This window comes from Rissa tridactyla, chromosome 4 (genome assembly GCF_028500815.1).
Source record: "Rissa tridactyla isolate bRisTri1 chromosome 4, bRisTri1.patW.cur.20221130, whole genome shotgun sequence".
Classification (NCBI taxonomy): domain Eukaryota; kingdom Metazoa; phylum Chordata; class Aves; order Charadriiformes; family Laridae; genus Rissa; species Rissa tridactyla.
Genome location: NC_071469.1, coordinates 2,307,715 through 2,332,276, shown reverse-complemented (window position 1 = coordinate 2,332,276; position 24,562 = coordinate 2,307,715). Strand labels below are relative to the sequence as shown.

Here is a 24,562-nt window from a genome sequence, read left to right as displayed (position 1 = left end):
AGAATCCCCCACACCCCACACCCCCCCCGCCCCCCGCGGGGGATCGGGAGGAGAAGAGAAAAACCAGGGTCGTCGTCCCCCCCCCGCCCCGACCCCGGCCCCGGCGAGCTCGGGGCGAGGGAAGGAGCCGACGGCTGGGAAGACGAGGCGAGTGTGCAAACGAGGCGCGTGCGACACGCGTGTACCGGCGCTCACACGCGTGTGCGCGGGCTGGGGAGGGACCTCAGTGCTCGATGGGGAGCTGGGGAGGGAGGGAAGATGGGGGGGGGCGAGGGGGGGGGGGCTGGGGCCACCTTACAGCACCCCCCCGCCCCGACCCTTCCTTCCCGGCACCTCCTCAGTCGTGTGCGTGGAGGGGGGGGGGGGAGAAGCAGCCGTTGTGGGGGACGCGGAGGGAAATGGGGGGGTTTTCGGGAGCAGCAGGGAGAGGCAGCACTTTGGGGGGGGGGGGGGGGAGGGAGCAGCCAAATTATTCCCCCCCCCCCCGCCCCAGTCAGGATTGCGAGGCGGGAGGACGGCGGGTGGGAGCCCCTCCATCCATCCATCCATCCCTCTGAACACTCCGGTGCCGATGAGGAACGGCGGAGATCTCCTACCGGATCCCGTGCACTAAGCTGGCAGCAGGGGAAAACAACGGTTGGGGGGGGGGGGTCAGAGGAGCTGTGGGGGGCGTAAAAGCGACTCCCCCCACCCCAGGGCTGCTCTGCCCCACGCTGTCCTGCCCACGGCATCCCCCCTTTGCCCCTTTACGGTCCCCTCTCTTCTGGAGGGGTGACACTCACTGCAATTTTGTCTCCAGCAGGTTCAGCTTCTGCTGGTCGACGTAGCGAGAGAAGAGGGAGATCAGGTTGGAGGGGGTGGACACCGGCTTGGCCAAGGCCGCCTGAGGGATCCGCAGGAGCTCCCGGGTCGCCATGAGCATCAGCTCCGTCCTGCCGGAGAGGGGCAGAGGAGAAGGGAGGAGTGAGAGCCGCTGGGTGCTGGGGGGGCTGGGCGTCCTCCAACTCAGAAAGGTTCGGGTTGGGTTGGAAGGGACCTTAAAGCCCATCCAGTGCCACCCCCTGCCCTGGGCAGGGACACCTCCCACCAGCCCAGGTCGCTCCAAGCCCCGTCCAACCTGGCCTTGAACCCCTCCAGGGATGGGGCAGCCACAGCTTCTCTGGGCAACCTGGGCCAGGGGCTCACCACCCTCAGAGTGAAAAATTTCTTCCTCTTATCTCATCTAAACCTTCCTTCTTTCAGTGGAAAACCCTTCCCCCTCATCCCATGGCTCCCCTCCCTGATCCAGAGTCCCTCCCCAGCTTTTCTGGAGCCCCTTGAGGGCCTGGAAGGGGCTGGAAGGTCTCCCCGGAGCCTTCTCTTCTCCAGGCTGAACCCCCCCAGCTCTCTCAGCCTGTCCTCCCAGCAGAGGGGCTCCAGCCCTCCCAGCATCTCCGGGGCCCTCCCTTGTGCTACACGCGCCTCCCGGCATTTTTTGTCACTGGAGCCAAGCAGGAGGTGGTGCCGCGTCCTCGCACACCAGCCTCCCCACGCTGAAGGGTGCTGCTGCCGAGAGACTGCAATTAAACCTCCTCCTTCATCAACTCTGCCTCCGAGTCCTTCGGGACCCTGCACGGCGCAGCGTCCGACCCTGATGGCATCGATCCTGACCGCGTCCGACCCTGAGGGCCATTGGCCCAAGGCGCAGCGGAGAACGGGGACTCACCACTGGTTGTCCTGCATTAGCTCCGTGTTCGCGTCCGAGCTCTGCAATTCCTCCCCGCGGCTCAAGACCAAGTACAACAGGGACAGGCCGAACTGCGGGAAGAGAGGGAGGGTGTCGGGGAGGGCGCTGGGAGCCTCCTGGGGAGGAGATGTCCTGCCGGTGCTGTCACAAGCCATCGCTGGCCTCCCGAGGGCTGTCACACCCCGCGAGGAAACACCTGCTGCAGGGGACGGGCAGGACAGGGCGGGCTTTTCTCCCACCGAGCATTTTTCGGCCGGGTCTGAGGATTCCCTCCACCTCCCAATCCTCCCGGGGGGATGATGGCATGAGCGGGACCACCCCTGGCTGCCTCCGTAGCCCCCCCCAAAGAGGAAGAGGAGGCCGTTTATGGGCCTGGGTCACGGCAGGAATTGTGGACGGCTGCGTGAGTGACAAACCGCTCCTTGCCCAGCTCAGAGGGATGTCTTCACCAACCCACGGCAGAGAATGACCCTCCCACACCGGATTTTAGGACAGGAGTCCGCAGCCTGGCGGGACAGACAAGGGAACTGGCTGCCAGCCTGCAGCAGAGTCCCAGGCCAGCTCAGACGGCTGATTAATTTGCCAGACGCCCTCATTGATCAGCAAAGGAAGGGTGAAAAAGCGCCAGGGGCTGGCAGAGGGTGGCTCCTGTGCCGTTCCTGCACCACGGCTGCATCCAGCTCTGCCTTCCAGCACCGGGAAGCTGCCGGGGCACTCGGTTTCCCAACTTTGGGGAGGGATGGGATGGTCCCACCTGCCCCGGGGAGCGGAAAAAGAGGGGAGCACCTTGTTTTGGAGCACAGCAGTGAGGTGGAGGTTGGTGGGCGCTGGCGCGGTGGCGCTCTGAGGTAGGTTCGTTAACTGCTGCACAAGGCTGGTGACCGTCCCCAAGGGAAGGTGGTAGAGAACGTGCGAGAAGGGCCTCAACAGGCAGGGCAGCACCTGCGGAGAGAGGAGCGGAGGAGTCGGGAGCTGCTGAAGCAGGGAGATGGGACTTCCCCAGGAGACGGACTTCCCCAGGGCCTCACGGACCCCAACAAGACGCTGCCTCGTGGCTACAACACAAACCAGCAGCACCTCAGCACCCCTCAAACACTCGGTGGGACTCGCCAACAGCATCCCCCCACAACAACACAGGCCCACTTTCCATTCAGCCAAGTCTTTTTCCTTCCTAAATCATCCTTTTTCTCAAAACAAGCTGGGATTTATTTCGCAGAGGCCTGTATTTTTTGGTCCCTATATAGAAAAAAAGATTGTGAAGGACGGCTAAGAGCACGTCCCTCGGAAGATGCTGGCCTCTGCCGCCCGTCTCTGGAAGATGGAGTCTCCTGTTGTCACCCGATGAGTCAGAGACGCTGGGCTCATTAAACAAAGGCACCATTTATCAGCAAACCTCCCCGTTTCCTTCCTGGCGAAGCTGGGTTGCGTCGTGCCAGCCGGCAAGCATGGGAGACGGGCCCTGCCAAGAGCTCCTGCAGCCTCCCCACACCTCCGGCAGCCTCCCAGGAGAGGCAGAAACAACCGTCCTTAAGACACACGATGCCGTTTGCCATTTCCCCCCGCCGTGGAGGAGAGGAGATCCAGCTCCAGACCCCGCACCGATCCCCACCTCCCAGCCCCTGGAACCTCACCTCATCCTGAGCATCCTTCTTGATGAGGAAGGGCAGGTTCCTGGCCGTCGCCATGAGTACATCGGCCGCTTGCTCAGGTGACAAGAAGGGGAGGATCCGGGCCACGAGGCGCTTCCCTTTCCGGATGCACATGATCTGCATGAAGTGGTCGTCGCTCGGCCTGGGCAGGAGAAGAGAAAGGTGCCAACCTTCAGCTGGGAGCGTCCCAGGGAATATGGGGTGCTCCTGTGGGTACCCCACAGCCAGCCCTGCAGCAGCACCAGGCAGAAAACACCCCCCCCCCCCGCCACATCCCTGGGGAGGGAAAAATAACCCAGAAATGACACTCCTAACCCTAACTTCTGCCTGTCCGATGGGCTGGGCAGCAGGGCAAGGCTCGGTTCCCCACGGGGTAGCAGAGAAGGAGCCACCAAGACCCTGTGTCCCTCCTTGCTGCTGAGGCTACAGGTCGGGCAAGAGGCGACAGACTTAAAAACAAGCACCCAGGGACGTGCCAGGGCGCAGAGCTCAGGGCGCACAGACACCCAGCGAGCATGCAGACAGGCGCTATTCGCAGCACCCGAGCCGCAGGGACGGAAGTTGATAGAGGATCAAACCCAGAGCGAGGAATCGCATGGGGAAAATCGCCAAAAAGAAAAAAAAAAAAAAAAAAAAAAGGAAAAAAAAGGTTATTTCAGACCATAGTTCCCAACACCGCCCTGGAAGAGTCTGTCCAACTCTTCCTTGGGAAACAGATCCCTGGAAAGCCAGTTTATAGAATCATATAATGACAGAATAGAATTATAGAATGCTTAGGGTTGGAAGGGACCTTTAAAGGCCACGAGCAGGAACACCTTCCACTAGATCAGGTTGCTCAGAGCCCCGTCCAACCTGACCTTGACTGTAGATGCCCCAGCGGATGGGGCATCTACAACCTCTCTGGGCAACCTGGGCCAGTGTTTCAGCAGCCGCAAGCGCCCACGGACTCTCCGAGCTCCCGCCAGCCACCGAGTCGCAGATCGACGCTTTGCTCACCTCTCCTGCCCGGGCGCCTTCCCCCTCAGATTGTCATACATGTCACAGATCTTCTGCTTCCTCTCATCCATCAGGGCCGGCCGCTCGCCTTCCAGGCTCAGGAGGTAGCGTCTCTCATAGTCCTCCACATCTAGGAGGAGGCTGTACGTCTGCAGGAGAGATGGCAATCACAGCAGGGCACAGAGATCCGCAAGCCCTGATCCACAGAGATCCAGGACGTGCCCAACCCCAGCCAGGACCCTCCCGTCTCCTTTGCTGCTACAGGAACCACATATCCTGGCCCAGACCACGTCAAAGCCTCGCTGGTCCCAGTGCAGGAGCAGACTGGGCAGGGACTCTGTGACCCGCAAGCCTCCATCCTCTCGCACGGTGGCTGCGGAAAGCTGGGGCGTTACCACCTCATGGCTGTGAATCAGTTACGGACCCTGCAGAGCCCGTCCAGGCTGTTTTGGGGCAGGGTGAAGGCACGGCTGGGACCCGGCTCCGGCCTTTCTGCTCCAGGAACCCCCCTCTCCTGCAAGAAGGACCTCAGCCACTGTCAAGCGCTAGCTTGTCCCCAGCTACATGTCTAGAGGAGGTCATCGGTACCACACCGTGGTCTCCCTGGTCCTTCCTTCATCCCAGCCCACCTTGTGCCCCACCGCAGATCTCCGAGGGTGGCGGCGGTCCCCCTCGAACTCACCTTCTCGATCGTGACAAGGGTCTGGCGCCTCTTGTCTCGAACCTGCTTCTCCTTCGTCTCCTGCCGGAGAGGGAGAGCGGAGTCAGGGCTTGTGGGCAGCTCGAGCAGCAGCCGCAGAGCTGCATCGGAGGGGAGGCAGGGCCAGAACTCACATCATCCTCACTGCGGGAGGTCACCACCGCGTCGATCATCTTCCGGGGGTTGTTCACGCTGGAGACAGTGAGTTTCCCAAGCGAGCCCTCAAACTGCACTGCAGGAAGGGGGGAGAAGGGAAGCAGAGGGAGTCAGTCCAGGCTTGACCTCACTTTCCTTCATCTCCGGTCCCAGGTCCAGGCTGCGTGGAGAAAGAAGCGCTTACCTGGCTTGTAGGTGTGCTCCAGCTTAGCCACCTGAGGTGTGATGAGTTTAGTGCGTTCCTTCTTGGGACCATCACCTTGGACTTCCTCCGCTGCTGACAACTTCTCCAGCTTCTGGAAGTAATTCTGAGGCAGGGAGAGGAGAAGTTGAGACCCCCCGACAAACAGATGGCAAGGACTGATGCAACCGATCCCTCTCCCCAGCCCGTGCTCCATCCCTCAACCCATCACTTACTGGTCTTGCCAATGTGCGCAACAGCATTTTAAACCACTCTTCTTCCCCCAGTACATGGGGGGACGATTGCATCCTCCTCTTTACCATCCCTCCAGATTACAGAGGTCGAGGTTCCTCCTCAGCCCTCTCTTTCTCAATACAATGATGAAGCCACTCTCCCTGTGAGGTCCCCGGCTCCCAGTCCTTCCCAGCACACTCCAGTTAGCCTGCCTTTGCTTTGTTAACACCGTGCCCAGGCTGGGCAGCGCGTGGCTGGGGCCTCCCACACGGGTGCTCACGCGCTCTTTCCCATCCACCCCGGCCAACGTTCGCCTCTTTCGCAACGGCGGAGCTTTGTTGACTCACATCCCGGCTGCAGCCGCACCAGTTCCTCTCCTCTACTGGGGATCAGCTCACCCACAGCTCCCGGAAAACCTGTGTCAGCGCAATGTCTCCTGCCAGCCCCAGCTCTCCTGCCAGCTCCCACCGGAGCCCAGACAACCCGCAGCAAGCGCTCGTCCCCGCTCCCACTGCGACTCTGTCCCACCTCCGAGGGGACCGGACTGCTCTGACCCATTTCACCGCACTGGTGACTGTTCTCCCCGCTCTGCCCAGCACTCACCGACTGCTCCAGGACCTGTCTAGGGTGCAGCTGGCTCCTCTGCACCCCCTCCATGAAGACCAAAGCTCCCGCGCAGCCGACGACCGCCCCAGACACACTTCCAGCCACCCCACAAGCCCCGTTGAAGCTCCCAAGCCAGGCATCCATCCTACGTAGCTCGAAACCCTCCGCGTATTTCGCTCACGTGATGTTGCCCTGTCTACCCTCAAACCCAGCTGAGCTTTAAACATCTACCACCATTGCCAAGAGCCCAGCCATCACCTCGCTTGGTCTGCTCCAAATCTGGCTCCTCCCAGCCCCGTCTGGTGCTCCCTATTCTTGAACTGGAAAAGAGCGGGAGCAGTCTCTCCCCATCCACCTTCTCCGGCCTCGCTCTTTGGACCCCACAGGCTTCACAACCCAACCCCCGTCAGACTAGAGTCCTCCTCGCGCAGCCATTCCCTGCCCTGCGTTTTCCATTTAGCACCTTCCCCGTCTCCCATTCCGGGTGTTTTATTCTACCACTGTCACAGGCAGCTTCTCATATAGACAAGCTGCTCTCCTGTTGTCTCGGGCCTTCTGCTGCGCCCGCCGAATCCGCGCTGCCAGCGTCCCCCAGTGTCTCCTCACCCCTGGAGATTTCTCTCACCCAAGAACAGAAAGGCGGTTCTTCCCTTGCTAGGGATGCTCACCCCATCACTCTGCCTTCCTCCTCCAGCGCATTCCCCACAACCGGATCTAGAAACGCTTCCTCTGCTGCATCACTCCTGGCATCCCCTTCCCACCCAACACCCCTCGGCACAGCGGCCGCGCCAGGAAGACACCGGTCCCCTGGGAGCGTTGTGGCCACGGGACACGCAGCAGAGAGGGCTGGCTGCTTCCCCCTCCCCGGTACCTGGTAGTAATAGTCATCCAGGTAGGGATCAGTGCTCTGCAGCTGCATCATCTGGATTTTGGACACCCAGTCCTTCTCCCGCTGCAGCATGAGGTTAGCGTAGGGGTCTTTGCGTATCTGCTCCTGGTGGCTGCTCCGGTGGCCCCCTCGGTCCCCCACCGAGCCGTTGAGGCTCCGGTGCTGGCTGGCAGGAGGCAAGAAGGGCACCCGTGAGCACACAGGAGCTACAGGAAGGGACAGAGAGCGGTGCACAGGCTAGCCCCGGCAGCACAACCCCCCCGCAGTGGAGGGGCGATGCAATTCCCCCCCTCACTGCGCCAGGCAGCCCCTCTCCCGGCACCGGCGCGGGGCCAGCACTCACTTTCGGTTCTGCTGCTGTCGCTGGTGCAGGAGCCGGCGATGCTGGGGGTGCAGGTGGGTCGTGTCCGGTCGGAACATCTGGGGCTGCGGCCTGGGGACAGCGGGGAAGTCTCAGAGGCGGCCGCAGAGAGCGGGCAGGCGGACGGGAGATGGGTAGCACCTACCTCAGGCTCTGCAGGTGGGACCCAGGGCCCGGCGGGTGCTGCGGCTGAGAGGGAGGTGGAGCGGGGGGAGCCCCAAAGAAGGCACGAAACCCGCTGGCCGGAGACATCATCTGCCCGACTCTGCCCTGGAGCAGCTTGGGATTGACGGAGGGGAGGGGGCTCCCAACCAAGCCAGAGACCCGGGCAAACTGGCTGGGGGACATTCGGCCGGCCTGGCAGGACAAAGAGGGTGCCTGGAGTCAGCCGGGGGAAGATTTGGGGGCAAAGGGAAAGGCCCAGCATCTGGGATGGCCAGAAAGAGCCACGTAGAGCCACGCAAAGAGAAATGCGGGACCCTGACCATGGCGGGGCCAGGAAAGCGCAAGAAGGGACCAAAGAGGGCTTTACCTGAGCTCCTCCGAGCAGCTGCGCTCTCTGCAAGTGGGTGAGGACGGGAGAGACGCTGTGGGGGAATGGGTGGCCCAGGAGGGAGGAGTTCTGGGGAAACAGAAGGGAAGAAGGGCCACAGTCACAGCCTTGGCACAACTGATGGTGGGCAAACAGGGAGAGGGCGATGGTGCAAACCCCAGGAAGGTGCCCCGGGCAGGCTGGGAGCCAGGCCAGGCTCCAGGGAGCAGGGCTGAGCCAGCAGGATGGGGCAGACAGGCCGAGTTATGGAACTAGAGACAAGCCGCTGGCTTGCTGTGTGTGACAGCGAGGGACCCAGCACCATCAGGGCCTGGATTTGAAGACGGGAGGAGTGGAATGGGGTGGTGGCGGGTTCTGGGGGAGGCTGGAGGACCTCCCAGCAACGGGGTCTCAAAGAGGGGTGCAGAGGGGGCTGGGTACCGGTACGTTGCAGAGCTGGTTGGGGGACATCCTCTCGCCGTAGGGAGCGGGGTAGCGCTGCTGCATGGTAGCTCGGATGTGGACAGGCTTCGGACATAGGATCTAGGAGGAGGGAAACAGCACAGTTACCCCTCCAGTCAACTCCTCAAGGAACCAGCCTGCACCCTCTGAGCCACGGGTGGCAAGCGGGGCTAGCGGGAGGTACCTGCTGGTTGAAGTTGGGCACAGCAGCCTGCTTGGGAGGGGTGCCGATGGGGACAGCCCGGACAGGGGGACTCCCGATGACAGGGGAGGATGAACGCCGGGGCAGCGCCCGCTCGGAGGGGTCCCGCTCTTCCTCTCGAGCCTGCGGGGGTCTCTGAGGCAGAGCATAGTCCAGCACGGACACCGACGGCATCTCCTGCAAGCGGAAGGGGAGAGAAAGATCCCTCCAGGACGTCACTGACGGGGACAGGGACAACTGGCACTGTGCGTCCCAGGGACCTTCACACAGACAGCCACATCCTTCCTTCTGCCAGACCTCTTCTGCACCTCTCGACAGCCCCATGCAATGGCGGGGGCTCCTGGGGACCCCCAAGGCCTGCTCCATAGAGGCCCCCTCACTTCCAAGACACCCGTTTGCGGTGACAGCACTGCCCAAGCGTGGGGTGGGAACACTCCATGTCACTGCCGTGCAGGCTGCACGCACACCCTCGCTTCCCAGCCCTCGTCAGCCCTGCAGAGCCGCACAGGGCTGGCCGCACAGCACGCTCCACTTTCACTTAAAAGCCTGACTCTTAATTAAACCGCAACAAAAAAGAAAATCCTCTGCCTTGAGGCACAGACATTCCCAAACTCTGACGGGAGTGCTGACATCTCTCAGACATCACCAGGGATCACAGATCAGAGATAACCCCAAAAAGCCGGCTCTCCAGCCTCTGATGGAGGACAAGGGACGATGTCTAAGAGGGTCTACAAATGAGCCAAACGGTGGCCACCCACACCCGGACAGAGGAAGGAGAACACCCCACTGTCCCAGGCTGATCTGGAGGTGCTCCCCAGCACGGATGAGCCTGTGGCAGTACAGCACATCTCGCCCCTCAATGCCCAGCCACACGGGTTTCGGGGACGTTAGGGACACCACAATGGCTGCCACCCGCACCCCAGCACCATACCTGAGTGAGAAGCGGCCCCCGGATGCGCCGCAGGACGGCCGAGCTGTCCCAGATGCTGGAATTCAGCCCTCCAGGCTGCTGGAAAACAGACAGGGAGTCAGCACAGCACTGCCAGGTCCGCGTCAGGCCAGCACCCACCCCTACCTGGCTCCCACCTGCGCGGGGACCCTGGTTTGCACAGCTTGCATGATGGCGGGGTCCTCCAACTCGCTGTCGATGACCAGCCTGGTCAGCCGCTCCGCCAACGTATCCTCGGATTCGCCCAGCAGATCCGCCTCCTCGCCGCCGGGCCCATCCTGCTCCCTGCTTGCCACCGGCTTGTCCTCCAGCTCCGCCAACCGCTCGTGTGCCTCCTGCCAGTCGTCGTCTGCGTAGGGACCCGCCGTCAGGGGTAGGGATGGGGAAGGGGCACGGAGGGGGTGGTCGTGGGGAGGCAGGGGGGAGAGTTCTCAGCTCACCGACAGCCCCAGCTCCAAACGTGTCATCGTTGAACTGGTCGATATCTTCATCTTCCTCCCCCAGGGCCTGGAAAGCGTCTTCATCCTCATCCAGCGGGCAGTCCTCCAGGGACTGGGGAGAGTGAGAGGAGGGGAAGTGGGGGGGAGGAGAGAAGAGGGGGGAGGTCAACACCGGCCTCACACCACACGCTTCCCCCCACCCCTCCCGTGAGTCACACTGGCCTCCCCCCTCCACCACAGCCCCCTTCTCCCACAGGCCGCGGCCTACTCAAGCGCTCGGGGTGGGGTGGGGGGGAGGCCGCGGGCCGGGGTGGGGAGGGGAGGGGGGTGCGTCGGGCCGGGAACCGGCCCGACGCACCCCCCTCCCCTCCCCTCCCCACCCCGGCCCGCGGCCTCCCCCCTCCCCGTAGCCCCCAGATCCCCCCCCTCCCCGTTCACCTGGTACCGGAACATGGCGGCGGCGGCGGCGCCCACCGCCCGCAGGCTCCGCGCGGCCCGCTCCGGCCCCGGGCCCCGCCGCGCATGCGCCGGCGCAGACGCATGACGTCACCCCCGCGCCCCCTCCCCTTCCCACGGCGCATGCGCAGAGGGAAGGCGCGCGGTGGAGGGCGTGGCTAACACAAGCCACGCCCCCCGCATGGCGCGCAAGGGCTCGCCCCCCCCCCCCCCCCGGCTGCTCTTAAAGGGGCAGCGGCACCTTATATTCCGCGCGTGCGACGCGGCGCGCACGTCGGAACAGGCGACATATGTGTCCCCACAGACGTGCCCTCAGCGTTGTCCCCCCATGCCGGTGGTGTCCCCAGACGCGTCCCTGGCTCTGTCACCCAGCCGTGTCCCCCAGCTGTCACCCCATCCAGAGCCATGTCCCCCCAGATGTGTCCCCCAGGCGTGTCCCCTGTCCCCAGCTGTGTCCCCAGCTGTGTCCCCTACCCATAGCCATGCCCCCCCAGCTGTGTCCCCCAGGCATGTCCCCTGCCCCCAGCTGTGTCCCCTACCCATAGCCATGTCCCCCCAGCTGTGTCCCCACCCATGTCCCCTGTCCATAGCCCTGTCCCCCAGCCGTGTCCCCCCATGACCCATAGTCAATGTCACCCAGCCACGTCCCTTATTCCCAGCCGTGTCCCCCAGCTGTGACCTCTGTCCCCAGGTGTGTCCCCAGCTGTGTCCCCTACCCATGTCCCCTGTCCATAGCCATGTCCCCCCCGCTGTCCCCCAGCCATCCCCCAGCCGTGTCCCCCCATGACCCACAGCCATGTCTCCCCAGCTATGTCCCACAGCCATGTCCCCTATTCCCAGCTGTGTCCCCCAGCTGTGACCTGTGTCCCCAGCTGTGCCCTCCAGCTGTGTCCCTTACCCATAGCCGTATCCCCCAGCTGTCCCCTATGCCCAGCTGTGTCCCCTGTCCCCAGTCATGTCCCCCCAGCCACGTCCCCTATGCTCAGCCACGTCCCCTATCCCCAGTCGTGCTCCCAAATTGTGTCCCCTATCTGCAACCGTGTCCCCCAGCTGTCCCCTATCCCCAGCTATGTCCCCCAACCATGTCTCCCCAGCTGTGACCCCTGTCCCTAGCTATGTCCCCCCAGCTGAGTCCCCTATCTCCAGCCATGGCCCCTGTCCCCAGCTGTGACTCCAGCTGTGACCCCAGCCATGACCCTTATCCCCCAGACATGTCCCCTCCAGCTGTGACCCCATCCATAGCCATGTCCCCCAGCTGTCCCATATCCCTAGCCGTGACCCCCCAGCTGTGTCCCCTATCTCCAGCCATGTCCCCTATACCCAGCTGTGACCCCATCCACAGCCATGTGCCCAGCTGTGTCCCCAGCCGTGTCCCCAGCCGTGTCCCCTATCCCCAGCTGTGACTCCAGCTGTGACCCCATCCATAGCCATGCCCCCCCACTGTGACCCCAGCTGTGTCCCCTATCCCCCAGACGTTTCCCCTATCCCCCAGACATGTCCCCTCCAGCTGTGACCCTATCCGTAGCCATGTCCCCCAGCTGTCCCCTATCCCTAGCTGTGACCCCCCAGCTGTGTCCCCAGCTGCGTCCCTTATCCCCAGCCATGTCCCCGATCCCCAGCTGTGTCCCCCCAGCTGTCACCCCATCCAGAGCCAAGTCCCCCCAGCTGTGTCCCCTATCCCCAGCTGTGTCCCCCCAGCTGTGACCCCTACCCATAGCCATGCCCCCCCTCTGTGACCCCAGCTGTGTCCCCTATCTCCCAGACATTTCCCCTCCAGCTGTGACCCTACCCGTAGCCATGTCCCCCAGCTGTCCCCTATCCCTAGCTGTGACCCCCCAGCTGTGTCCCCGGCCGTGTTCCCTATCCCCAGCTGTGACTCCAGCTGTGTCCCCTATCCCCCAGACATGTCCCCCCCAGCTGCGACCCCTACCCATAGCCATGTCCCCCAGCCGTGTCCCTTATCCCCAGCTGAGCCCCCTATCCCCACTTATGTCCCCCACCCGCGTCCCCAGCCATGTCCCCTCTCCCTCCGTAGCCGGCCACGGCAGGGGAGGACACGTCGTTGGCGCGTGACCCTCCTGGGGACCAGCTTCCTCATCGCCTGCCAGCCGGGGGCCACCCCACATCCGCCCCCGCCTCGCTGCCACCTCCCGGGGTGGCCGGTGGGCACCCCCAGCCGTCGCCTTTAACGGGACCGGTGTCCCCGGGTGTCCCAGGTGAAGGGTGGCTCCACCTCGTCCCTCCCCTCGGCGCCTTCCTGCCTTCCTTGTGCCTGTCACTGGGGATTAGCGAAGGGACAGCCCCGGGCTTGGGGACAGGGAGGGGGACAGGGCCACCCGCCACCTCGTCTGGATGTAGGAGGCCCAGCCAGCGTCCCCCATCCCTGCGGTGGGCGAGGACGGGGACCCCCCCGGCGACCAGTCACCCCTCGGGGCCACCATGAAGGACCGGCTGGAGCAGCTCAAGGCGGTGAGAGACCCCTGGGGTGGAGAGGGGACAGGGGACACCTCGTGGAGTGGGGGTCCCCGGGGCTGGCTGGGACCCTGCTCCCCCAGGAGCTGGGTGACACGGGGATGGGGGTCCCTGAGACCCCACCCCGTGGTGCACGGGGGTGACATGGGGACAGGGGGGCCCTGAGACCCGGGTCCGTGGTGGATGGGGACGTGGCAGGGATGGATGTCACCGAGATCCCACCCTGCGGTGCCTGGGGGTGTCTCGCGGGGATGGGGGTCCCCGAGACGGGGACGTCGCGGGGATGGATGTCACCAAGACCGCACCCCACGGTGCACGGGGGGGGCACGGGGATGGGGGTCCCTCAGATGGGGACATGGCAGGGATGGGGGTACCACAGGGGACGGGGGGCCCCAAGAGCCAGCCCCACGGCGATGGGGAGGGGGGGGTTAGACAGAAGGGACCGGGGTGGGGGGTGTCACCCCTCTGTGCCATTTGGGGGTGGGGAGGACATTTTGTGGGGACATCAACCCCCCAGACGAGGGCTGTTCCCCCATACTGGGGGGTGCAATGGGGAGATGCCAGCGCCCCCCAACCCCCCCCCCCCCCCCCCCGCCAAGGCTGTGTGGGGCAGAGAGGGGGTGTCCATCGCCTTGGGGGGGCCGGGAGCGGATGTGGGGTGCCCGCAGTGGCGGGGGGGGGGAGGGAGGCAGCACCCCGTCCCGCGCCCCACGCCACCGTCGCCGCTTCCTCCTCCCTTCTCCCGCCCGGCCGTGGGGCCCCCGCTGCCCCCCACCACGCCCCCCCCCGCCACCCGGGGACCTCCCTGCCCCATTGTCAGCGGCGTCGGGGGGTGGGGGTGGGGGTGGGGGTGTCCCCAACCCCCAACAGCCCCCCAGCCCCACAGCCGGGCCCCGCCGTGGGGCGGGCAGCGGTGGCAGGGAGGCTTGGCGGGGATTTAGCGGGGATTACGAAGGCAGCAGATAAAACCCTGGGGAGGGACAGAAGGGATTAATTTTATTTTTACCCTGCTGCGATGAGGCAGTGGGGGGCGGGGGGGGGGGGGAAACGGAACTGGGCTGGGGGGGTGGGGGTGGGGGTGTCCCCAGAAGGGGTCTGTCCCCCTCCACAGGGTGCCACAAGCCAGCACCAGTTACCCCTTGGGGCGAGGGGAGGCGGAGGGGACGGGGGTGACACCCAGGGAAGGGACAGAGCCGGCAGCCCATGGTTGGGGACGAGGGGCGACGCCAGGGTGATGGGTGACGGCCACCTTCGGGTGTCCCGTCCCCTGTCCCCCCCCCCAAAGCCGAGCCCCGGCGCTGCTCAGACTTGCCACGGGACGAAGGTCGGGGCCATAAAACCCTATCCCGTCCCCGTCCCTGTCCCCTCCCTCCGGCCAAACCCAACAATCCCTTAATTCCATGGCTGTGCGCGGCCAGATGTGAAACGAGCTCGGTGGTGTGTCCCCGTCGTCCCCCTCCCTGTCCCCCCCCCCCCCCGCCACTGCTGCAGATGCCACTCCTTGTGCCACCACATCCCCATGGCTGCCCTCGCCTTGTCCCCTCCCCTGCCAACCCTGCAGAGCTGGGATGGCTGGTGGCTGCCCCGGCCCCGCGGGGTGGCTGTCACCCGGGGGGCTTGGGGGGGGGGGTGGGTATCCCCTGGGGGGGGTGACACACCTGAGCGCTGCCCCCCCCCACCCCCCCCACCCCGCCGTACCCCGCAGAAGCAGGACGTGGACGATGACACCGAGGAACTGGAGATCGCCGTGGACAACACGGCGTTCATGGATGAGTTCTTCGCGGAGGTGAGGGGCCGGGGGGGCGGGGGGGACAACGGTGTGTGTGCGGGGTGGGGCCTCTTGTCCCCGTCCCCGTCGTGTCCTGTCCCCCCCCCCTCCGCCGCCGACATTGTCCCCACCTTGTTTAGATCGAGGAGACCCGGCAAAACATCGACAAGATCTCGGAGAACGTGGAGGAGGCCAAGAAGCTCTACAGCATCATCCTCTCGGCCCCCATCCCTGAGCAGAGTGAGTGTGGCGGCTGTGGTTGTCCCCTGTCCCCCCCCCCCTCCGTCCCTAGGTCCCCTTCTCGGGGACATTCCCGCGGTGGCTTCCCCGTCTCACGTGCCGCGACCCTGCAGAGACCAAAGACGACCTGGAGCAGCTGACGGCGGACATCAAGAAAATGGCCAACAGCGTCCGCAACAAGCTGAAGAGTGAGTGGCCGCGTCCCCAGCGCCGTGCCACCCGGCCCCACGCATCCCACTGTCCCCACGGGAAGGGTGGGGTGTGCTGGGGACACCGGGACCACGGGGAAGGTCCCTGACGGGCTGGGGTCCGGCTCTCGACAGGCATGGAGAGGAACATCGAGCAGGACGAGGCACGGTCCTCCGCCGACCTCCGGATACGCAAGTCCCAGGTGAGCTCCGGTCCTTGGGACCCGCTGCCGGGGATGTCCCCACCCAGCACCCCCTGGTCCTGAGCACCCCGTCCCACCCTGTCCCCCATCAGCTGGAGATGTGACATGTCCTGGGTGTCCCCAGGTCTCCCATCTCCGTCCCCTGTCCCCACTGAGCACCCCCTCGGTCCTCAGCATCCTGTCCCACCTTGTCCCCCATCAGCTGGAGATGTGACATGTCCTGGGTGTCCCCAGGTCTCCTATCTCTGTCCCCTGTCCCCACCCAGCACCTCCAGGTCCTGAGCACCCCATCCCACCCTGTCTCCCATGGGCTGGAGATGTGGCGTGTCCTGGGTGTCCCCAGGTCTCCCGTCTCCGTCCCCTGTCCCCAGTAGCACCCCGTCCCAGATACACCATGTCTGGGTGCTCCCAGGCTTCACGTCCCTCTGCCCTGTCCTCAACACTCTGTCCTGTCCCCTGTGGGCTGGGACATGCCACCTCCTGGGTCCCCTGGGTCTCAAGTCCCCAGCCCCAGCCCCAACACCTTGTCCTGCCCTATCTCCCAGGGTGGGGACATGCCATGCCCAGACCGTCACTGCTCTGTCCCCATCCCCAGCACCCCATCTTGTCCCCTGAGGTGTCTGCCGGAGGTGTCCCCGGTGTCACACCCTCGCTCCTGTCCCCTGGGGCTGGCACGTGCACTGCCTGGGGTATCCCCGTCCCCAGATGTTGGCCCTGTCCCCTGGGAAAACGGCCCATGGGGACATGCCACGCCTCGGGTGTCCCATGTCCCCAGCACTGTCCCCAGCACTGGTTCCTGTCCCCTGGGGGCTGGGGAGATGCCATGCCCAGGGTGTCCCCAGCCCCATGTCCTTGTCCCCGTCCCCAGCACTGGGTGCTGTCCCCTGGGGGCTGGGGAGATGCCATGCCCAGGGTGTCCCCAGATCCATGTCCTTGTCCCCGTCCCCAGCACTGGTTCCTGTCCCCCGGGGGTTGGGGAGGTGCCATGCCCAGGGTGTCCCCAGCCCCATGTCATTGTCCCTGTCCCCAGCACTGGGTCCTGTCCCCTGGGGAACAAGGAGGTGCCATGCCTGAGGTGTCCCCAGATCCATGTCCTTGTCCCCGTCCCCAGCACCGGTTCCTGTCCCCTGGGGGCTGGGGAGGTGCCATGCCCAGGGTGTCCCCAGGGAGGAGTCATGCCCATGGGAACATGTCCTTGTCCCCATCCCCAGCACTGGGTCCTCTCCCCCCCAGGGGCTGGGGAGATGCCGTGCCCGGAGTGTCCCCATCCCTATGTCCTTGTCCCCGTCCCCAGCACTCGGTCCTGTCCCGCAAGTTCGTTGACGTCATGACCAAGTACAACGAGGCCCAGGTGGACTTTCGGGAGCGCAGCAAGGGCCGGATCCAGCGCCAGCTCGAGATCAGTGCGTGCCCCCCACCCCCGCCCCAGCCCCATCCCTTTAAGCGTGTCCCCACCCCTGTCCCCACGTCCCCACTCCTGTCGCCATGTCCCTGCAGCCGGCAAGAACACGACAGACGAGGAGCTGGAGGAGATGCTGGAGAGCGGGAACCCCTCCATCTTCACCTCGGGGGTGAGCGACACCGCGCCGGGAGGACACATAGGGGACCAGGACAAGCCCCCCGGCTGACGGTCCCCGTGCCACCAACCTCCCCCCCCCCCCGCCCCCGGCTCTTGTTGCAGATCATGGACTCGCAGATCTCGAAGCAGGCGCTGAGCGAGATCGAGGGGCGGCACAAGGACATCGTGCGGCTGGAGAGCAGCATCAAGGAGCTGCACGACATGTTCGTCGACATCGCCATGCTGGTGGAGAACCAGGTACGGGCGGCACGGGGACACGCAGGGACCCGTGCAGGGGGACAAGGAGGGACTTGTGCACGGGGTGCACGCGGATGAGCAGGGACCTGTGCAAGGGCTGCACAGGGACGAGCAGGGACTTGTGCACAGGGACAAGGAGGGACCTGTGCACGGGCTGCATGGGGACAAGCAGGGACCTGGGCATGGGGACAAGAAGGGACCTGGGCATGGGGACAAGCAGGGACCTGGGCATGGGGACAAGAAGGGACCTGTGCATGGGCTGCATGGGGACAAGCAGGGACCTGGGCATGGGGACAAGAAGGGACCTCTGCAAGGGGACAAGCAGGGACCTGGGCATGGGGACAAGAAGGGACCTGTGCATGGGCTGCATGGGGACAAGCAGGGACCTGGGCATGGGGACAAGAAGGGACCTCTGCAAGGGGACAAGGAGGGACCTGTGCAAGGGCTGCATGGGGACAAGCAGGGACCTGGGCATGAGGATAAGCAGGGACCTGGGCACAGGGACAAGAAGGGACGTATGCATGTGGCTGCATGGGGACAAGTAGGGACCTGTGCATGGGGACAAGCAGGGACCTGTGCAAGGGACTGCATGGGGACGAGCAGGGACCTGTGCATGGGGACAAGAAGGGACCTCTGCAATGGGACAAGGAGGGACCTGTGCAATGGCTGCATGGGGACAAGCAGGGACCTCTGCAACGGGACAAGGAGGGACCTGTGCAAGGGCTGCATGGGGACAAGCAGGGACCTGGGCATGAGGATAAGAAGAGACCTGGGCACAGGGACAAGAAGGGACCTGTGCGTGGGGACAAGCAGGCACCTGTGCATGTGGCTCCATGGGGACAAGGAGGGACCTGTGCAAGGGACTTCATGGGGACGAGCAGGGACCTGTGCATGGGGACAAGAAGGGACCGGTGCATGGGGACCAGCAGGGACCTGTGCAAGGGCTGCATGGGGACAGGCAGGGACCTCTGCAACGGGACAAGGAGGGACCTGTGCAAGGGCTGCATGGGGACAAGCAGGGACCTGGCCATGGGGACAAGCAGGGACCTGTGCATGCGGCTCCATGGGGACAAGGAGGGACCTGTGCAAGAGCAGCATGGGGACAAGCAGGGACCTGGGCACGGGGATGAGCAGGGACCTGTGCAAGGCCTGTATGGGGACAAGAAGGGACCTGTGCATGGGGTGACAAGGACAAGCAGTGTCCTGTGCAAGGGGCCGCATGGGGACAAGAAGGGACCTGTGCATCAGCTGCACGGGGACAAGCAGGGCCGGGCGCATGAAGCCGCCCAGGAAGCGGCACGCAGGGCTGCCCAGGGCCCCACGGGGACACGGGGTGACACGGAGCCCCGCGGGCGCCTGCACGGGGCACCGCGGGAGCCGTACGGGCACCGAGCCGCACGGGGCTGGGTGGTGACCGGTGCCCAGGTCCCCATGGGGCCACCCGGCAGCACCCAACCATGGGGGTCTTAGGGATGGCGGGGGGGGGGTGGGTGGGGATGCGCCCCACACCGCGGGGGTCCCGGCCCCTCTCTCTCAGCCCCTCTCTGTGTGTCCCCCCCCCACTTCCCCAACCCCATGCAATGCGAGGAGCCGCTGCGCGCAGCGGGGAAGGGTGAGTACCTGCGCCGTGGGGGTCGCGCCACGTGCCCTGGGGGCCGTGCCGCCGTGTCCCCGCTGAGGGTGTCCCCTCTCCCGTCCCCGCAGGGTGGGCTGCTGGATAACGTGGAGCAATACGTCATGCACACCAGCGAGCACGTGGAGCAGGCGAACCAGCAGACCAAGAAGGCGCTGCAGTACCGGGGCCAGGCGCGCAAGGTCGGGCGGGGGGGACGGGGGTCCTCAGCGTGTCCCCTTGTGTCCCCCCCCCCCCGCCTCTTTTTTCTTTCTCTCTCTGTCTCTCTCCGCCTTCCGCCCCGCCGCCCCCACCCCGGCCCCCCGGCCCCTGCCCTCCCGCGCCCCGTAGGGAGCCATGATCGACCGCATCGAGAACAACATGGACCAGTCCGTCGGCTTCGTGGAACGGGCCGTGGCCGACACCAAAAAGGCCGTGAAGTACCAAAGTGAGGCCAGGAGGGTGAGCCGGACCCACGGCCCCGCTGTCGTAACCCCCCCCCCCAACCACCCCCAGTCCCCGTGTTACCCCTCCGCAGCCCCCCCCCAGCATCCCACGGGCACCCCCGGCGTCCCCCTCTGTCCTTCAGCCGCATCTCCCAGTTCTCCCAGGATCTCCCCGTCCCCTCCAGTAGCCACATCTCGTGTCCCCGGTGGTCCCCCAGACGACCCCAATGGCTCCCAGTGACCCCCAGCCACACCGACTGGTCCCCGCTCCTCCCCTCGTGACCCCCCCCCCCCATGGGGTTGGCAGCTCTGTCCCCATCCCCCCCACCCTGAGCTCCTTCCTACCCTCAGGTGTGATGAGCTGGTGAGGGCTCAGCCCCTCCTGCCCCATCCCCGGCTCTGCAGCATCTCTGCTTCTTCTGGGCTCCTCTCTGCCCACCTCTGCTCTCCGTTCCATGCCCCCCCCCCGCCGACCCCCGCCATGGAGCAGGCGTAACCGGCCCCCGTCTCCCCTCTCGCCCCCTCCAGAAGATGCTCATTTTGGCGGCGGTAGTGGCCCTCTTGCTGGGGATAGTTGCCCTCATCATCGGACTTTCTGTGGGGCTAGACAAGAAGTAGCCCCCAGGGCGGGGGCTGCGGTCTGTAAGTGTTTTGGGGGGGGTGGCGGCGGGGGTGGGGGTAGAAGAACCCCACCGCGGGGCCACGGGACCCTGGTCCCACCATCATGCTCTGCCCGCCGTGGGGCTTTGTGCCGGGGTCCGGCTCTCCGGTGCTTCAGTTTCTGCTGCTTTTGGGGCTGGGGGTGCTGGGTGCTGCTTGGGCCTGCGGTGGGGGGGGCTCCACGGCGTCTGGGGGCTCTGCGGTGGGGGGGGAGGGGGCTCCAGGGCGTTTGGGGGCTCTGCGGCGCATGGGGCTCTGCGGCGTGTGTGGGGCTCCGTGGTTTTTGGGGGCTCTGCGGTGTGTGGGGGCTCCATGGCATCTGGGGGCTCTGAGGTCTGGGGGGTCTCCATGGCATCTGGGGACTCTGAGGTCTGGGGGGGGCTCCACAGCTTTTGGGGGCTCTGAGGTGTGGGGGTCCATGCCTTTTGGGGGCTCTGCAGTGCATGTGGGGCTCCGTGCCTTCTGGGGGCTCTGCAGTGTGTGTGTGGGGGGGGCTCCAGGGCGTTTGGGGGCTCTGTGGTGTGTGGGGCTCCATGGCATCTGTGGGGTCTGCGGTGGTGGTGGTGGGGGTGTCTATGGCATTTGGGGGCTCTGTAATGTGTGGGGCTCCATGGCATCTGGGGGCTCTGCAGTGTGTGGGGCTCTGCGGTGGGGGGGGGGCTCCATGGCGTTTGGGGGCTCTGCAATGTGTGGGGCTCCGTGGCGTCTGTGGGCGCTGCGGTGTGGGGGGCTCCATGGCTTTTGGGGGCTCTGTGGTGTGTGGGGTGGCTCCATGACATTTGGGGGCTCTGCGTTGTGGGGGGGTCCTTGGCATCTGTGGGCTCTGCGGTGTGTGTGGGGGCTCCACGGTTTTTGGGGGCTCTGCAGCGTGTGGTGGACTCCATGCCTTTCGGGGGCTCTGCAATGCGGGGGGTCTCCACGGCATCTGGGGGCTCTGCGGTGTGTGTGGGGGCTCCACGGCGTTTGGGGGCTCTGCCATGTGGGGGGCTCTGCAGCGTGTGTGGGGTCTCCACGGCATGTGGGGGCTCTGAGGGGTGGGGGGGGCTCCACAGCTTTTGGGGGCTGTGTAATGTGTGGGGCTCCAGGGTGTTTGGGGGCTCTGCGGTGGGGGGGGGGGGCTCCATGGCATTTGGAGACTCTGCGTTGTGTGGGGTCTCCATGGCATCTGGGGGTTCTGCAGTGTGTGGGGTCTCCATGCGTTTTGGGGGCTCTGCAGTGTGGGGGGGCTCCACAGCTTTTGGGGGCTCTGCAATGTGTGGGGCTCTGCAGTATGTGGGGCTCCATGGTTTTTGGGGGCTCTGCAGCGTGTGGTGGACTCCATGCCTTTCGGGGGCTCTGCAATGCGGGGGGTCTCCACGGCATCTGGGGGCTCTCAGGTGTGTGTGGGGCTCCACAGCTTTTGGGGGCTCTGCAGTGTGTGGGGGTCTACGGTGTCTGGGGGCTCCTTGGCACCTGTGGGCTCTGCAGTGTGTGTGGGGGCTCCATGGCGTTTGGGGGGTCTATAATGTGTGGGGCTCCATGGCGTCTGGGGGCTCTGAGGTGTGTGTGGGGCTCCACAGCTTTTGGGGGCTCTGCAATGTGTGGGGCTCTACGGTGTCTGGGGGCTCCACGGCATCTGGGGGCTCTGCAGTGTGTGTGGGGGCTCCATGGCGTTTGGGGGCTCTGCAGCGTGTGTGGGGCTCCGTGGCATCTGGGGGCTCTGCAGTGTGTGGGGTCTCCATGGCTTTTGGGAGCTCTGCAGTGTGGGGGGGCTCCACAGCTTTTGGGGGCTCTGCAATGTGTGGGGCTCTGCAGTGTGTGGGGCTCCATGGCACTTGGGGGGGTCTGTAATGTGTGGGGCTCCAGGGTGTTTGGGGGCTCTGCAGTGTGTGGGGGGGGCTCCATGGCATTTGGAGACTCTGCGTTGTGTGGGGGCTCCGTGGCATGTAGGGGCTCTGCAGTGTGTGGGGGCTCCACGGCATCTGGGGGCTCTGCAGTGTGTGCGGGGGCTCCATGGCATTTGGGGGCTCTGCCATGTGGGGGGCTCTGCAGCGTGTGTGGGGCTCCGTGGCATCTGGGGGCTCTGCAGTGTGTGGGGTCTCCATGGCTTTTGGGGGCTCTGCAGTGTGGGGGGGCTCCACAGCTTTTGGGGGCTCTGCAGTGTGTGGGGCTCCATGGTTTTTGGGGGCTCTGCGGTGTGGGGGGGGCGCTCCATGGCATCTGGGGGCTCTGCGGTGCTCAGGGCTCCCCGTTTCTCGGTGGTCCGCGATGCCGGGGGCTCCGCGTTGCCCCGGATTTGGACTCCGCGCTTGGCTGCCTCTTCCCTTCCGTCTCTGCCATCCCCGCTCCCTCCGGACCCGCGGCGCCCCGCTGCCGTCCCTCGTCCCCTTCCCTGCCACCCCTCTCCGGCTGGGGGCTCACGTCTCCCCTTTTCCCTCCTCCAGACGCTTCCGACCGTCCCAGCGGCGACGTCTCCCTGCGGGATCTTCCCCGGCACCGCGGCCTGACCCCTTCCTCTCCCCGCTTCTCCCGGACCTGCTGCCCTCAGCCCCCGCGTACCGGCTCCTGCCCGGCTCCCGGCTCCCCTTTCCTCCATCACCGGAGCTTGCCCCCACCGGACTGTCCCCTGCGGCCCCCGCTTGTCCTGCCGGTCCCTCGTGTCCCCCGCGGGAAAGGGGACAGGACTCAACTATTTATTTTCCCTTTGCCGATAAATCAACTTCTCCTGGTCCCCCATCTCTTGCCGGGGACATCGAGGGGGCTGGGAGGACATCCCGGGCGCTGTGACGCCGTGGGGATGTGGCAGCGAGAGGGGACAACGTGCCTCGGCTCGGAGGGTCGGACCCTCACCCGCACGGTGACGAGGGACGGGGAGACGGTCAGGACGAGGGGGTTGGTGGCCCCGGCAGCTGCCAGCGGGTCTGGCCGTGCTTTGCTGTCCACCGTGCCACGCAGACGGAGCCGCCGGGGACACTGTCCCCTCTTGGCCTTGATGTCCCCGGCTGGCACGTCCCCTGATGCCGACTGCCCCGGTGCTGCGGGGAGCCGGGGCGGGAGGACGCGGCCACGGTGGTTATTTTAATTCTTTTTACAATAAATATCCCCCTGCTGACGCCCGCCCCGCGCCTCTCCTCTCCCTGCACAACGCCACGCCGGGGTGCTGCGGGGACAAAGCGGGGTGCTGCGGGGACAAAGCCGGGGGCTGGCACCCCCAGACACCCGAAACACAGGGGGCAGCCCTTGGGCTGAGCGCGGCTCCGGCTCAGCTGGCGGCGGCCGTGACATCGTGTCCGGGCTGGTGGCTTTTGCTGAGGACATGGGGTTGGGGACGGGGTTTTCGGGTGCTGTAGCGCCGCGGCCCCTCGGGATGGAGATGTGACAGGGGAACGTGGGGCTGGGGACGCCCCGAAGCCCCACGGGCTCTTGCCGGGATGGGCCAGATCGTCTTCCCCCCATGATTTTGGGTAAGTCACGGCGATGGGGACATGTCGTCCTCCCTGTGCGCTGGCACTTGGTCACCTGTCCCAGGGGGCCATCGGGACAGCCACGTCCCGGCGCGACACGCAACCAGCTCCCACCTCCCCCCGCTGCCTCCCCAGCCCCTCTCCCTGTCCCTCGTCCCACCTCCCTGTCCCTTGCCCCCCTCCCTGTCCCTTGTCCCCCCTCCCCAGCCCCGTGCCACCCGCGGCCCTGCCTCACGGCCCCTCTCTCCCCGTGCAGAAGAAGATCATGATCATGCTATGCTGCATCATCCTCGCCATCATCTTGGCTGCCAGCATTGGGAGCATCTTCGCCTGAGACCCCCCCACCCGCTGCCCTCCAGGTGACCGGGTGCGCGGCGGGGCGGGAGGGGGACAGTCGGGGTCCCCGGTACCACCCCGCACCCGGGTTCAGACCTCGGCGGGGTGGGATTCACCCCCGCCTTGGACTTGCCGGCGGGTCCCTAAGGCACCGGCAGAGACCGAGCGTCCCCAGGCAGCCACATCGGGGAGCGACGGGGACAGCCCCGTCCCCTTCCTCGGCGGTGCCTCATCTTCCTCCCCGTTGCAGGTGGCCTTTCCCCCCTCCTGCCCCGCCGCCCGGATGATCCTGCCCGCATCCACCTGCGGCTCCAGCCAGCGGAGAGACCCCCCCACCGCCAGCCCTGCGCCCCATCTGTCTCCGAGGACATCCCACCGACACAGCCCCCCTGTCCCCAGAGGAGCAGCCACCACCTTCCCTGCTCCCCCCTTCCCTCCCACCGCCCCAAAGTCCCCCCTCGCTCCCCGTCCTCCCTTCGGCCGACGGTCGGCGTCCCCTGCGACAAGCAGCCCCCTCCTCGGTGGCGCGGAGCGGCCGGAGGAGCCGCGTTCCTCCCCGGGGCGGCGTAGAGGGCTCTGCCTTGCTCGGGGTGGCAGAAGGAGCCTCTCCCCTCGCTCGGAGCTCCTCTGCGGCGACTTCTCTGTCTCGCCGCCTCTTCGGATGTGAAGCCACCCGCACCGGAGCCCTCCTCCTCAATAAAGAGATCACCCACGTTCCGCTCCGGGGTGCTGCGTTGGGGACGGGGAGGGGGGGTCTCAGCCATAGGACACAAGCCCTGATGCACCGGGATGCTCCTGGCCCCGTGGTTGCGCCTCCAAAAAAAAACCACAGCAGCCGA

General features: G+C 65.7%; 2 protein-coding genes across 8 annotated transcripts; one reads left to right on the top strand and one right to left on the bottom strand.

Moving 5' to 3' along the window:
• Positions 1-277: 277 nt before the first annotated feature.
• On the bottom strand, positions 278-10,620 carry PATL1 (PAT1 homolog 1, processing body mRNA decay factor). Of its 3 annotated transcripts, none has more exons than XM_054200496.1 (19): positions 10,522-10,620; positions 10,084-10,195; positions 9,781-9,992; positions 9,626-9,703; positions 8,677-8,871; positions 8,472-8,573; positions 8,031-8,120; positions 7,644-7,855; positions 7,481-7,570; positions 7,120-7,303; positions 5,412-5,535; positions 5,206-5,303; positions 5,054-5,113; positions 4,372-4,520; positions 3,358-3,517; positions 2,513-2,668; positions 1,706-1,797; positions 783-932; positions 278-614 (listed from the first exon to the last, which is right to left on the bottom strand). In XM_054200496.1, the coding sequence occupies exons 1-19, from the start codon at positions 10,534-10,536 to the stop codon at positions 593-595; spliced, it is 2,301 nt and encodes a 766-aa protein (XP_054056471.1). In that variant the 5' UTR covers positions 10,537-10,620; the 3' UTR covers positions 278-592. The 3 variants fall into 3 exon arrangements, with proteins under 3 accessions (XP_054056471.1, XP_054056473.1, XP_054056472.1); XM_054200498.1 differs by having other exon boundaries at positions 8,478-8,573; XM_054200497.1 differs by having other exon boundaries at positions 9,626-9,700.
• A 1,994-nt stretch (positions 10,621-12,614) lies between these two features.
• STX3 (syntaxin 3) lies at positions 12,615-23,861 on the top strand. Of its 5 annotated transcripts, XM_054201321.1 has the most exons (12): positions 12,615-12,755; positions 12,898-13,008; positions 14,717-14,797; positions 14,920-15,019; positions 15,133-15,207; positions 15,343-15,410; positions 16,705-16,813; positions 16,908-16,981; positions 17,092-17,226; positions 18,931-19,041; positions 19,813-19,926; positions 22,368-23,478. In XM_054201321.1, exons 2-11 carry the CDS (start codon positions 12,979-12,981, stop codon positions 19,900-19,902), a joined length of 873 nt encoding a protein of 290 aa, XP_054057296.1. In that variant the 5' UTR covers positions 12,615-12,755; positions 12,898-12,978; the 3' UTR covers positions 19,903-19,926; positions 22,368-23,478. The 5 variants fall into 5 exon arrangements, with proteins under 5 accessions (XP_054057296.1, XP_054057297.1, XP_054057294.1 ...); XM_054201322.1 differs by having other exon boundaries at positions 12,615-13,008; positions 19,816-19,926; XM_054201319.1 differs by having other exon boundaries at positions 12,615-13,008.
• The last annotated feature ends 701 nt before the right edge of the window (positions 23,862-24,562 follow it).